Consider the following 15,256-nt stretch of genomic DNA (forward strand, 5'->3'; position numbering starts at 1 on the left):
TTAGTAACTTAGTAATATTGAATATCGAAAAAGATATTAAAGTAGATACTGAAACAATATTAAACACGTTTGCTAAATCTAACCGAAGAATACAGCTCTAAAAATGTATAAGGAACATTTTTAAAATAAAAATGTGTTCTATAATTATATTATTTTGTTGTTAATTGTTGCTCTAAAGCCATACTTACAGTAATAATTCCTATTGTTTTCCTAAAAGTTATGAGGTGTATAATGTATATATATTATAAATATAATTTTGACAACTATTATAAGAACCTACATGAAATAGCACATTTAAAAAAAAAAAATGTTTAGTAAGTGTTATTTTCTGTCAATATTGTAATTAAGTAAGCAGTATACAATATACCTATATTATGTTGTATTAAAAATTTTTTTTGGTGTTAATTACTTGTATAAATGCTTCAATGCTTCATTTAGTAGCTAGGGCTTCAGCCCCCCCAAATCTCAAACGCTATTTGCGCCTATGCATAGTTTATAGTTTATAGGTCTATGAATTTAACTACCGGTTAATACTTTGTTCCATTCGGAACTCTAGTTAGGTTAACTATCAGGTTTAACCGATAGTTAAACTAACCACTACTATTTCTTCCGATTAACTTATTAACTGTTAGTTAATTTAATAATTATTATTGATTGTGATAATATTAGCAAGTACAGTACAAACATTAAACTATATAATATATATATTTATTTATTATATAGTTGAATGAGTACAAATTACAATAATTTTGATTTATTATGAGCATAGAACAATATCATGAGCCATGGCACGTTGGAACTGATAGCATAGTCCAATAGTCCATAATCCATAGGGGGTCACTATCAGCTTTAAGGATTAAGGTTAGGTTATAACTTGCCACTTGGCGCGAGTAGTAAGGTATGGTAGTGGTACAACCACAGAAGAGTTCTGTGCACATACCATTATAATACTTGTATGCATACCACGTTTTTGAACCACCGGTCGACGGCGTTCGTTATCAGCTTGTTATATAGTAATTGTTAAATTAAAAATTTGTTATTCGTTTCAACTTGTCTGAGTTGTTTCATAATCTTTTTATCTTTCCTGCTCACTAATAACTGGTTTACTGGTCGTTGTCTATTGTGCTGTGCTCTAGGCAATTTAGAATAATCGGAAAAATTTCCTTGTTAATTAATTAACTTTAACAATATAATTATATTCACTGATATAATAATATCAGCAGTGGGAGGACGGAGGATTATTATTGCCAATTATTATATTCTACGAAGTACGAATATTTCGTCGTGACGAATCAGTTCCGACACGTACCTACCTATCAGTGGTTTGCGACTCGATTCGTACGATTTTCTTTTAGAACACGTTAATTATTACTCAGTCAGGACCTACGTTTCGTCGTCCCCACGTGTGATACATCGAGGTAAGCATACCAATTATTGTTTATTATGTAATATTATATTCTTTGAATGTCATTTAATGTAATATTGCAGCCGTATTATAATATTTCGGTATTGTGATAGACTAGATTTGATCTTTGAACAATATCGATCAAGAACTCTGGCTGGTTATATTTTATTTAAGATTAAAGTAACCACAAATCTTTAAAATATAATTGTAATTACCTACTTAGGTACTTAAAAAAAAATTAAAATGTACTTACGTCCAATATTACGTACCTTGGTTAATGCTCAACGGCTTCATTTCAACAACAAGTAAGAAGAATTTTGCTTGTGTTTTTAAAAAGAAATTACCTTTTTATGTTAGGAAATGCTGTTTGGAATTATTTACATATTACTGTTGTATATATTATATTATAGGTATATGGTATCTATTTGCAATTTATGTTTTAATTTGTAAATTTATCGATTAGAATTACTATTATTCTTGCTTCACAGTATTTTTAATTTTCAAAAAATTTAATTTGGTACTTGGTAGAGTTTATTTACATTTTGTGAGCATGCTATATGACCATAAATTATTTTTTTACTCAATCTATTTAATTTTTTTTTCAGATTTGTAACTTTGTCAGCAATGGAAGCAAAATATAGCACTAAAATATCGGATCCAAATTTAAGTCTCCCATTGGAGACAGCTGATCCTGAATTGTATGCTTTAGTTAGTCAAGAGTCTGAGCGACAGAGAAAAGGACTCGAACTTATAGCATCAGAAAATTTTACCTCAGTTTCTGTTTTACAATGTTTAGGATCTTGTTTAACTAACAAATATTCAGAAGGTCTTCCGGGTGCAAGGTATTTAAAATGAGTACATTTTATCAAGCTTGGGCAAGTTAATGATAATTTTTAACTGAGTTAATTTAAGTTGATGGAAAACATTTTAAAAACTTAAAAGTTAACATAATTTTTTTTTAAGCTCAGTTAAGTTAAAAGTTATATGAACGTTTTCAATTAATTTATTAACTTAAGTTAAGTTATTATTTTTTTTTTCATATCTATATAAACACCCACTAATATATGGTTTAAAATAATAAAAATCATAAATATTATTGAACACAGGAAATAGCCAATAGCTTTTCTATACATAGAATTAAATTATTAGGTACTGAATTAATAGCATTATGTAGTAGGTACCAAAAGCATACAAAATTGAAAATGCCGAAATAATTTGAATATTGATTTATAAATAAATAAATAACTTATTTATGGCGAAAATATTTTATAATATCTTTTTGAGAATTTTACATTTGTGTTTTGTATCTATATCAATATAATAAGATAATGTCATATAACTTATTAGTTATTAGTATTTATTAATTATTATTATTACAATATGCCTGTATGCCACAGTATGGTATGGTATATCTTTAATCTTTATATTTACAATACACCTATACACCTATATATTATAATATAATATATATCTAAATGGCTATTGCTTTAATAAGTATTTACTATTTAATTAAGTTATTTTTCTTGAAGAATTCTGGTTAATGGAATAAGAAATTAATTTAAATATATTTCTAATTTTCTATTCTAGTAAATGGTTATGTACTTATGTAATATGCAACATGAATAATAATTTTTATTTTTATTATATTTATTATTTAATTATTTATAAATTAACTTAACTTGAATTTGATTAAAAGTAACTCGTTATTTATTAAGTTTATATCAATTAAAATAATTTAAGTTAAAAATTAAATTTTAAAAAGTTAAAATTAACTTAACTTTAACTTTTTAACTCGTTTATGCCCAGGTTTGCATTTTATATTAGACTATTATTTAATTTATAATTATTTATTTGATAGATACTATGGTGGTAATCAAGTAATTGATCAGATTGAAGTTTTATGCCAAAAAAGGTGCCTTGAAACATTTTCTTTGGATCCAAATCTTTGGGGTGTCAATGTCCAGCCATATTCTGGTTCACCCGCGAATGTTGAAGCCTACACTGCTCTTATTGGAGGAGGCAAAGGACGAATAATGGGTGGATATTTTATAACTATTTAAATTTTTGTAATATTAAACTAGTATAAACTATACAAAATTAATATGTATGTTAATAGTTACATACTAATAGCTATATATATATATATACAAATAGTTACATACTTACATGCAGTTTTTCAAATCAACTTTTGATATGAAATTTAATAATTAATAAAATATTAAATTAAATAAAACAAAATGTTGCGCTCAATAGCTTGTGAATTAATATTAATGAACAATTTTTAAATGATATTAAGCAGCTTTCAAATGCAATAAGCCATGAATAAATATGTAATGTCTATTGTGGAATAATAGCTTGTACAGAATAATTTTTGGTTAAAATATATCAAATAGTAAATAATATTTTTTACACAATTTATGCAATTTATTTCTTGCGATTTCCAAGTCTTGGTGGCTAGTTATTAGTTATTAGTTATTATTATTATTTTTTTTTTTTGTCTATTGATCCTTAAGTCCGGCATCTATGGCCATTAGCTGTTAGTAAGTTTGTATTGTGGTGGTGGGTTTTTACACGTGAGTGTTTGTGTTTGGCAGAATTTTTGATTAGGCACCCGTAGGCATCTGATGGCGGCAGTAGTTCTCCAAATGTACTTATTATTATTAATTTAATTATTAAAAGTAATTGTGTGATGTACATCATATTAATGCAATGAGAATAAATTAATATTTAAATACATTTTGACAGGCTTGGATTTACCAGATGGTGGTCATATCAGTCATGGTCTGATGGCTCAAAAAAAAAGATTGTCTGCAGCATCAATATTTTTTGAAACTTTACCATATCACGTAAACATGGAAACTGGTTTAATTGATTATGACGAGTTGGAAAAATCTGCAAAGAATTTTAAGCCTGATATTATTATTGCTGGTTTGTATAAAATATATATATTTAAAAATGTATGTAAAAACATCACTTACACCATATACTTGTTATAGGCGTAACTTCCTACCCACGGACATTGGACTATAAACGTTTTAAAACAATAGCTCAGGCTAGTGATTCTTACTTGATGGCTGATATGTCACATATTAGTGGTTTAGTTGCTGCTGGTGTTATTCCCTCACCTTTTGAATATTGTGACGTGGTCACTTCTACTACACATAAAACATTAAGAGGTCCTCGAGCTGGAGTCATATTTTATCGTAAAGGTAAATGTTGAATAGACTTAATTTCTTTATCAAAATCTAATGTACAAATATTTTTAATACAGGAATTAAATCAGTATCAAAAACTGGTGAAAATGTCATGTATGACTTGGAAGACCGTGTAAATGCTGCTGTTTTCCCAGGATTTCAAGGAGGACCTCACAATAATGCTATTGCAGGAATAGCAGCTGCTATGCGTTTGGCAACTACCCAGGAATTCAAAGACTACCAAAAAAGAGTTTTGAGCAATTGTAAACAATTAGCTGAATCTCTTAAACAGCTTGGATACAAAATATCAACTGATGGTACAGATGTGCATATGTTGTTAGTTGATCTTCGGCCAATTAATTTGACAGGTTCTAAAGCAGAGTTTACACTACAAACCATAGAGATTGCGTGTAATAAAAACACCGGTAATTAATCGAGACATTTATATTTAATTCATTGTATATTATGTACCTTCACTCTTAGGAAGGGAATATGCCCACCTATTACTTTAAATGAGCAAATCTTGCCAACCACGCAGAGCACTCGCTATCTAGGCATAATTATTGATCAACGCCTCACATGGTCTCCTCATCTTCGCAGCAAACTGCTATCCTTAAATAATCGATTTCGTCTTCTCCGCTCTCTCCTAACCTCCAACCACATAAAACTTCCAATCAAGCTTTTAATATATAAACTTTATCTTAAACCAATGTGGACGTACGGAATTCAATTATGGGGCCCTGCAAAAATTTCAAACACTAACCGTATTCAACGCTTCCAATCCAAAACGCTCCGAGCTATAACTAAAGCACCTTTTTACGTGTCCAACCAGACCTTACATAACGATCTTGCCATCTCACCCGTCTGCGATGTAGCTAGAACTTTCTATAGACGATTTAACTTATCTGCTAAAAACCATGATAATCCCCTAATCAAAGGACTTGCGTCGGCAAACATACCCGACAATCCTAGGAAAAGACTAAAAAGGCGGTGGTGTCGGGACCTATTAATTTAGTTAATTGCCTAATTTTATTTATAACTCTATTGTTAACTTATAGAAATGTATATAAATAGCTGACAAAGTGTCTTCACTGGAAGGCTTCTTAAATCTGTCCTTTCCTCAAGCCACTTATTCATTTATCTATTTTACTTATTGTTCATTTTATGTAACAAATTGTAAATAAAAAATAAAAAATAAAAAAAAAATTCATTGTATATTAAAATATTATTAATAATTTATCTTTATATATTAGTTCCTGGTGATAAAAGTGCAATGAATCCTTATGGTATTCGTTTGGGTACACCAGCTCTTACTACACGAGGAATGATGGAAAATGATATCATTAAAGTTGCTGAATTAATTCACAAAGGTACTAATTATATTAAATAATATTTTTTTTAAAAATATTTTGTATAACTTAATTATAATGTATTAGGTTTGAACTTGGCGTTGGATGCTCAAAAAGTATCTGGTCCAAAATTAGTGAACTTCAAATCCACTCTTACTTCTGATCCAGTGTTTGTTAATCGTGTAAAAGACATTACGAAAGAAGTAGAAGATTTTGCAGAACAGTTTTATATTCCTGAACAATAAATATTTTTATTGAACACTGAAGCGATAACATTTATAGTAGTTTATTATTATTGAATTATTTGTGCCAAATTCCAAATTTATATTTTTGATACTGTTTCAATTAATTTTATACATTCCAAAAAAAAAATATCAATGCGTTTAGGAAAATGAAGTTAATTTTTTAAATTGACATCTTTTTTTTTTCATGAAATAAAAGTATATATTTACAAAATGTTACTAATGTTATTATTTTTGTTTTTGCTAATAATTTACAATTTAATCTGATAAAAAATTGTTTTTCAATATTTATCAGTATTTTTTTGTATGGTGATTTGTACTATATATATAATAATAAAAATAATATGCTCATTTATTTGCATTGGCAGGTAACCAAATAAGTAAAAAGATGAACAGTTAATTAATTATATAGTATTTTAGTATTTATCACAATATAAATAACATACTAACTCATTTGAGGTATTAAAATCAAGTCTTTGTATGTTAGCTTGATTCATAATCACATATCATGATTAGGTAGGTTTCTGATTACGACATAAATTCATCATAAATCTTAATGGGTGAGGTTCTTAAAAATTATATTAGTTTAACTTTGGCTAAATGTTTAGCAGTCATTAAAACAATGACCTTTTTGAGAGGACTGATTATCTTAATTTGTTTATGTTATTATTGGTACCTTCTTAAAATTGCATTAATTTGTTACACACCTAGTGATATGCACAAATATTTAAAGAAATGATTGTGTCCTTAGTCTTAAAAAAAATGGTACTTGCTATATGTATAAATTATAAATATTAAATTATATAATTTTAATATACATTTTTTGTATATCTAATTTTTATTGTTTTTTTTTCTGTTATACTACAGAAAATACAATTCTGGTAATCTATCTAAATTAAATTAATTTTTCATTTTGGCTAATTGTAAAATTTTTTGTCCTATAATTTATTGAAAAGCTACCTAGTTGAATTAATATCATGAACTATGGATTCATATTTCATGCCATATCATAGACACATTGATATGCAACATCCCTCATCGCATAGCACAAATAAAAAATATTTGTTAGTGTAGACTGGGATGGGCAGTATTTCAATTAAGTGTAATAGAAAAACATATTGTATTTTATAACAAGATTAATTTTTTTATTTTGTTATTTTGCATTTCAATTTTTATGTATTTTGAAAAAATACAACATAACAAATAAACAATAACTTAATTATAATCATAGGGTTAGGTTCCCTGCCAATCTTCCCTGGGCTGCCCCTGCAATTTTTGAAAGGTGCCGGTCAACCGAGTTTTAAGTCAAAAGGGTTACAACATTTATTTTTTTTTAAAACTTGATTTTTTTGTGGGTATCGTTATAATTACCATTTACTTACAAAGATTGATTTCCTTACTTCCGAAATCAGAAAAACCTACTATAAAGACTTAAGACAGACGACGACGGGACGGTACGCATCTAGGTATTATTGATATTATTGTTGTATACTTGTGCTATTTTTGATTTGTAGCTAGGTGGTGTAATCCAAGGCTGTAGATGAATAATATTTCTGAAGTTACTGTAGATTATTATTGTAAATAGATAATTTAGACTTTATTTTATATTATATAAATATTTCACTGTGCAGGGGGGGGGGGGGGGGGCTTGAAAAAATATGGCTTTGGGTGTACAGGGCTTTTTTCAGTTCACTAATAAGGTAGCGCCGGTTATTAGGTAGGCTGCCCCTGCCGATGAAGTCTAGTCACGCCTATGATTATAATTATAATCATAACTATGAATTATGATTGACAATAAAATGTTCACGTTTGAATTTTGTCAAGTAACAAAATTAAAATAAAACCACATACAATGTCTTGAAGAGTTTTTACATTTTCACCTGAAGTAAATTCTGTCCGTTTTGGCCACTTGTTTCACCCTTTATTTAAACTGAAGTGGTTGTCAGATGTCACGTATTACTCCTCAGAAAATACAACGCCCTTATAATCTTTGTTCTATCCTTAGGTCTTAGCCCTAGATGATCTTGTTCTATAATATATTAAGCTCCAACGGCATTTGGTACATGAGTTTTAAATGTTTTAAAATATCTTATATATTGACCATTTAGCCACAATTCATGTGATTATGTGGTTATAATATATAGCATATAGTAATATAGTATATAATATACATAGAAGATAGAATATTGGTCCAAACATTCCGGTGCATTGTTTTTCACACGGCTTTAATTGTGTAGCATTTAAGATGGTTCATTATCACGGTTACGAACTAAGATATACCTTAGAACTACTTAGTGGTTCTACTATATCTAGTTAGTATCTACTAGTTCGTGTCCCGGTGCATTATTATTTATTTTTTACACCGGTTTAGCCCGCGGACTAGAAGATATCAGCTTATAAGTCCGTGCACTCCGTGGTTTAGCCTAGACAATTTCTATTCCCGGCTATCTATGAACGTGATAATAATTAATATTGATAACTGATTTCCTGATAAAATATATTTTAAATTTGAGGTTATGAAAGTATCTAACTTAATTTTCATGTAAGCTTAACAACAATGATAATAACGATAATGGAAAAATGCTCGAATGCGTTATTTTTCAATTTTAATGATCATCTTATAAAAAATATTTGAACGTTGAAGGATAATATAAATCTATAGTTTGGTAAATTTATAAGAAATATCTAAACTGCAAATTATAATAATATCGTAATTAACTATTACTGATATACATATTTTTCTTTTAGGTCTTTTTTAAGAATGACAGGCTTCACAGGTTTCAGTGCACCTACATCCTCCAGCTTTGGAATGAATACTCAAACAACGGCTAGTCCATTTGGTAATAATTATAATTTAAATGTATCAAATTAAGATATTTTTTTTATGTACTTATAAAAGTTCTGTGAAAAATGTATTACCTATTTTTGTTTAACATTTATGTGGTGCATGTTTATTTTATTACTTATTCAGTGTATGATTTCATTTACAAGTATTATATACTAGTAAAAATTAATTTTTACAAACTTATTGTATTATAATACTTAGGTATATATGTGAAAAATTACCAGTTATTTCAATGTAATAATAAGAATCTTAAATTATTAAAACTCTACAAGTTACATTTGATACAGAAAATTATATTTTATTTCGGTTATGTCAGGTTACAAAAATAATCACTTAACATCTAACAAACAATAGTGAGCTAATGGTCCCTTAAATATGGTTTAGTGGCTCTTGATCGGTCTGTTACATTTTATTGAACCATTCAATAATTCTTTATTAATTTTGCATGCAACTTGGCATTAGAATTATGAACAAAGTCAAAATAAATAATTTCTGAATGATATGTACCTACGATTTGAATGTATTTATGTATAGTTAATATTTAAAAAAATAATATATTTAAGAGTATAAATATTAAGTGGTACATTGTAAGTATATTGATTGTAACAATCTTTAAAAGTTAAAGATTTTCCTAATTTTGTAAATTGAATCATTTACATAATTTAATACTTAATATGCTGAGATCATCATTATTTTTTTTAAGGCTATGGTTCTACAACATCATCTGTAGCTCCATCATTTGGATTTGGTTCTACTACAACGTCAGGTAGTCAAGCTTCTTCTTTTGGTTTTGGAGCCACTACAACTAGTGCAGCACCAACATTTGGATTTGGAGCCGCTACTACTACAGCCCCAACTTTTGGATTTGGTGCAACTGCTGCCACTCCATCATCACAATCAATATTTTCTGGTTTAGGGCAATCACAACCTACTGCATCAGTTGGTAAATCATATTTGAATTATTAAAAATAAAATAGTATTTTTAATTTTGAGTACAATGCTTGTAGCTCCTTCGTTTGGAGGGTTTGGTTCATCATTTGGAGCCAAGCCATTTGGTACAACAGTAGCAACTACATCTCCATTCAATTTAACTACTCCTTTTGGTCAAGGTGAATATTATTCAGAATTATTTAATCTATTATTATTTAATCTATTAAGCTAATCCAATTAAAAATGTTAAAATATGTTCCTTTAGTAAAAAATGAATAAAGCCATTTTCTCATTTTATTATGTACCTACTCAATTATTTAAGTTATAATTATAAAATACAATCTTAAATATATACTAATTTAAGCTACAGAACAGATTAAATTAAATTTATTCTGTGCTTAAGCTAAATACAACCAAGCAGTCTGATTATCCTGCAGTAGGGATGTTATATTGAAAGAAAGTATTGATACTTTTACTTGGTATCTAATCAAATCAAAATATCGAAAGAAAATATTGATATTTACTCATATTGATACTAATTTTTTTGTAGTATTTTATGTATAGGTACATCGTACATGTATAATAATATAATATAATAATTCATGTTAGGTACATTCAAAAATATAAATATTGTCAGTTATAAAATTATAAAAATCTAACATTAAAACCAACATTCGTCAGGTAAATCCACTTAAGAATAAAAGTTTCTCTAGGTGAGAACTGGTTAGACGATTTATAGTTTGATTTTTTGTGGCACTGGCTTTTGTAAACAATCTTTCACACGGTACCGACGTAGCTACAATGAAAAAATGAAGCCTTGCCTGTCTATATTAAAGTGGGAAAACATTTTTAATTTCCTCCTACTGCTCCAAAGGATCAGATGTTAGTGAAGAAACTTGATTAGCAAGGTAAAGTGTCAACTCGTCATTCATTGAACTTGAGGATCGATTTTTTTTTCCTTTTAGTCCACGGTTTTGAGCCAACGTTTTGTGTAGTTCCCAAAAGTCAAAGGTTTGGCAGCTGGTTGGTGACAGCTATTCATTTTCAGATTCACTTAACGTAACAAGTATAATTTCTTTTCCCAAGGCTGCCATAGCGGCATCAATAGCGTATCAATAATATCGCAACATTCCTAAGCTGCAGTCAAGCTTGTCTGTATTAACAAAAACGCATAATAAAAAAAAATCAATTCATACACATTAGATTTTATTGTATAGAATAATAATATGCCATTCCATCTCGATAGCAATGTATGGTCCCGAATGTGAGGGGAGGGGTGGCTATAAGCTACTGCAGCTGATAGAGCAGTCAAACCCATCACATTGGATTGGTTATGTTCTCGTTTCAGAGTATTTTTTTAATTTTAGGTAATACTACTCAACAACCACAACAACAACAACAGCAACAACAACAACCCCCTCCTAATGCTAATGATCTAGTAATTAATTCAATTGTAAATTGTAAATTATTTGGAGATGAAAGAGATCAGGTTATTTGTAAACTTAACTTGTTGCAAGCTTGTTGGGGTACTGGAAAAGGTATAAACCATGAAGTATTCTGTATTATTTCATATTTACTAATATTAATGGTTCTATTATTTTGTTCATTACTATGAATATTGATTATTATTTATTTATATTAACATTTTTAAGGATTCTATGGATTGAATATGCCACCTGTTGAGTATACTCCTCAAAACCCGCTCTGCCGTTTTAAAGCTATTACATACAGTGTGAAACCAACATCATCAAGTAGAGATGCACTTGTGGCAATTAATATTAACAAAAAAATGGATGAAATAAGGTTATTATAGTTTTTAAAAATAGAAATTTTAATAATTAATATCTATTTTTTTTTATTAATTTAAACAAAAGTAATAAATAGGTATGATAATAAAATATAGGCTTGTGATTGCTGTGATGCAATGCATAAAATATTTATTGTTGCACCCTTTTGACTTATAAATGGATCTTTGCCAAAATAGCACAAAACGAATAACAACAAATGTGTTGAGTTAAATATATAAATATATTATTGATAAACTATAATAGTTTATTAGTCCTTATTTACTTAAATTTAAATCTTAATAACACTCCTGTAATGTTAAAATAACACCACTGCAAACGATTCATATTATTGAGAATATGTACAACGATTTTGGCTTAATATAATTTTTCTCATTTCAATTTTTATTTTCGTTATCATTAATTTTGCAGTTTATCTTTTACAAGCATAGATCAAATTATTTTAAAATATAAATTATTGTGATTATCTATTATTTTATTATCTATTAATTTTAATTTACTTGTTATTATTTAAATTTTATTGTTTAGAAAACAAGAAGTACAGTTCACATCTAATTTATTTGCAGTATTGGGAAGTAAACCAAATTTAAGTGTACATTTAGATACATTAAAATTGTACACAGAAACCAAATCAATGGCTTTAATATATGTCGAAGAAAAACTTCAAAATGGTGTGTTCTGTAAATTTTGATTTTAAGAGCAAACCAAATAATAATCCAAATAATCGTGGTGTGATTCTAGGAAGTACAAAACGAATTTCTAATATTGATATAATTAACTATCTAATGCAACCAGCTCCCAAGCAACAATTATCAAGTATGGGCGTCGAAAATATATTTCCATATACTGGTTTTACTGAAGAAAATCTACGCGAATATTATGAAAATCCACCTGCTGGTTTAAACATTTTTAACTATTAATAAACTATATTTTAGTGTAATACATACTTCACTTTATTTGTAATCTTAAGGCAAAATGTACGTGATAACTTGCCATAAAGTATAAAGTAAAGCTGACCGAGTATATTTAACTAATATTAGCAGTGTTTGAATTGGGGGGGGGGGGACAGAGTTTCTCTAATATTTACATTTATATTTTGAGAGCACCCCTAAAAATACTTGTTATAAGTTATAACGGAAAGATATTTCAGAACGTTTTGTTTTATATAATACTTTTTTAACATATATTAATTTTTATTTTGCAAAAATCGTATTGAATATGTTATTCAAATTCAATTTAATAACAACTTTATGATTATGATTATATGCTTCATAACAGTTATGGAGTATAATTTAATTGTGATTTAAAAAAAATAAATTTAAATACGTTTAATTTATTTAAATTATTGTTCTGAAATATCTATATAAATTGTTTTAAGTAGTTGTTACTTGTATACTCACATTGTAATTACTAATTATTTGTATGAGGATTAATAGTTGCAAGATAAGAGGTAAGAAGTTATGTTCAGTCCATCATTTGAAGGAAGATTTTGAATTTCAAGTTCCCATTGTTTTATTTTTCCAATTTGAGCTACCATGTTCTTTTTTAACTTGAACTGAGTACTCAATATCATAATATCAGTTCATAGGCTCAAAGCTCAGTACAAATGTAGTGTTCCAAATTTAGCAATCTATTATTCTATCATTTTTTTTTTTGAAATTCGGGATCATTAATCATTATGATATTTTTATGTTTTATTAGTAATTTAGTTATTGATTTAATATTGATATTGTTATAATTTTATTAAAACCTATTTAATTATATTTTACAGGAATTGATTTACGAGTGTGGAAACAATCTCAAGCAGATAATCCAAATCCAGCAGTATTCATACCAGTGCCGATTGTTGGTTTTTCAGAGTTATGTTGGAAGTATAAATGTCATAATGAACAAGTTACAGTTCATAAGTTAACACTTAACAGCATTGCAGACAGACTATCAGAATTAGCTAGGAAAAAAACAAGAGTGGAATCTAAGCTTGAACAATATACAGACAAAATGGATCAATTAACACACAGGATTGTTAAAGTATTAGTAGGTCAAATGGTCATATTAAATGCAGGAATGGCTCTTAGACCTGAAGAAGAAACTATAAAAAATCAATTAGAAATTTTATACAACGATATTAATTCACCATTAAGATTCCAAGTATGTAAAAATATTTATATATGTATATTATATCAATTATTTGTTGAAACTTATTTACCAATTTAAATCATGGCTTTTAAGGGAAAGTTAACTGAAATTGCTACTCTTGTTCGATTAAAAAATTCAGAACTATCAGAAGACTTGAAAAGTAATTCGGGTTGTATTCCGCAAGTAGCTGAAGAAATTAAACAGGTAATTAAAAATATAATACATTTTTTATATAAAGATATTGTATATAATATAACTTATGATAAACTATATATTATATAAATAACTGTAATTTAATTGTATAGTTCTTAGAACTTCAACAAACAATGATATCCGAAATGCAGACAGTAGTCAAAGAAGATTTCAACGCTATAAACTTAATGAAAGAGTCACTAAAAAATGTAAGATAGTTGATTGAATAATAATATATTGGCAAATAAAATACATATTATTATATTATTATTAGTTTAATTATATTTTATAAAAATAACATTTTATGCAGTACCTATTGGTTATTATTTATAAAAAAAAAAATGTTTTTTTACATTATCTGAATTTGTTAAAAAAATTAATTATTGTAGTCTTAATTTTACTGTTAATTTTTATTGCAGTTCAATACTGTTCTACTTTATACTATATTTAGTTTTAATATTTAAATAAAATATGATTTACTTTGTAGATTTTATTTTTTTAAATAATTTAATGATAATTTATACTTCGTATATTTTGCAGTAAATGCATAACAAATTTATTTTTAGTTCTTAGACTATAAGACCAAAATTATTAATTTTTAATGTTAATATTTTTTCTCAAATGTTAATTGTTTGAGTTATGTATTTATTGTTTATAGTTAGTTATGGATAGGTCAAACTTAAGTTTTCTTAAACCTGGAATTAAATTTAATTCAAATTTTCTAAATTTTAAACTTTAATTATAAACATTAACTTAAGTCTTAGGAGTGTTTCAATACCTAAAAAAACATGAAAATTCTGTTATACTCAAAAATTAATTTACTATTCTGTATCAAACTACATATTGATTTAATGATTTATAAATTATAATATTATGTAATATACGTTATTAATTTAATTTAAATCAATAACTGAACTAAAAACAAAAATTATACATTTTTTCAATTAAAACATTTGTTTTTAATCAGATTTGAATGGATTACATATAAAAAGAGGGATCTTTTTAATCAATTTTAGAAGTCGAGGAACCGAATTCCCTTGCTTCCCACATCTTTAAGGGGGCTGGAGCGTGATTTTTTTTCGGTCGAAAACAGATCCCGACTTCAATCATTATGCCCAATATAATCTGTTATTAATTTTGAAAGCATATTTACTAAAT

At 27.4% G+C, this 15,256-nt stretch overlaps 2 protein-coding genes across 6 annotated transcripts; both read left to right on the plus strand.

The window, feature by feature from the left end:
- Positions 1-958: 958 nt before the first annotated feature.
- Positions 959-6,409, plus strand: LOC132943315 (serine hydroxymethyltransferase). Of its 4 annotated transcripts, none has more exons than XM_061012255.1 (9): positions 959-1,418; positions 1,489-1,710; positions 2,011-2,247; positions 3,264-3,442; positions 4,151-4,333; positions 4,402-4,614; positions 4,677-5,024; positions 5,853-5,969; positions 6,036-6,409. In XM_061012255.1, exons 2-9 carry the CDS (start codon positions 1,649-1,651, stop codon positions 6,191-6,193), a joined length of 1,497 nt encoding a protein of 498 aa, XP_060868238.1. In that variant the 5' UTR covers positions 959-1,418; positions 1,489-1,648; the 3' UTR covers positions 6,194-6,409. The 4 variants fall into 4 exon arrangements, with proteins under 4 accessions (XP_060868238.1, XP_060868239.1, XP_060868240.1 ...); XM_061012256.1 differs by having other exon boundaries at positions 1,519-1,710; XM_061012257.1 differs by having other exon boundaries at positions 1,629-1,710.
- Positions 6,410-8,712: 2,303 nt separating this feature from the next.
- Positions 8,713-14,365, plus strand: LOC132943692 (probable nucleoporin Nup54). 2 transcript variants are annotated; one of them, XM_061012741.1, is made up of 11 exons: positions 8,713-8,856; positions 8,939-9,030; positions 9,739-9,978; positions 10,043-10,144; positions 11,333-11,503; positions 11,618-11,768; positions 12,299-12,441; positions 12,512-12,667; positions 13,542-13,918; positions 14,000-14,110; positions 14,212-14,365. In XM_061012741.1, the coding sequence occupies exons 2-11, from the start codon at positions 8,952-8,954 to the stop codon at positions 14,314-14,316; spliced, it is 1,635 nt and encodes a 544-aa protein (XP_060868724.1). In that variant the 5' UTR covers positions 8,713-8,856; positions 8,939-8,951; the 3' UTR covers positions 14,317-14,365. The 2 variants fall into 2 exon arrangements, with proteins under 2 accessions (XP_060868724.1, XP_060868725.1); XM_061012742.1 differs by lacking the exon at positions 11,333-11,503.
- Positions 14,366-15,256: the final 891 nt, after the last annotated feature.

The sequence above is a fragment of the Metopolophium dirhodum genome, chromosome 4 (assembly GCF_019925205.1).
Source record: "Metopolophium dirhodum isolate CAU chromosome 4, ASM1992520v1, whole genome shotgun sequence".
Lineage (NCBI taxonomy): Eukaryota > Metazoa > Arthropoda > Insecta > Hemiptera > Aphididae > Metopolophium > Metopolophium dirhodum.

Bases quoted from the DNA above. Each gene is read 5' to 3' on its own strand.
- LOC132943315 (XM_061012255.1), top strand. From the start codon at position 1,649: ATGTACTTACGTCCAATATTACGTACCTTGGTTAATGCTCAACGGCTT. The intron at 4,334-4,401 runs GTTTGTATAAAA...TACTTGTTATAG, and splicing joins GCCTGATATTATTATTGCTG to GCGTAACTTCCTACCCACGG. The intron at 5,025-5,852 runs GTAATTAATCGA...TTTATATATTAG, and splicing joins TGCGTGTAATAAAAACACCG to TTCCTGGTGATAAAAGTGCA.
- LOC132943692 (XM_061012741.1), top strand. From the start codon at position 8,952: ATGACAGGCTTCACAGGTTTCAGTGCACCTACATCCTCCAGCTTTGGA. The intron at 10,145-11,332 runs GTGAATATTATT...TTTTAATTTTAG, and splicing joins AACTACTCCTTTTGGTCAAG to GTAATACTACTCAACAACCA. The intron at 12,442-12,511 runs GTGTGTTCTGTA...GTGTGATTCTAG, and splicing joins CGAAGAAAAACTTCAAAATG to GAAGTACAAAACGAATTTCT.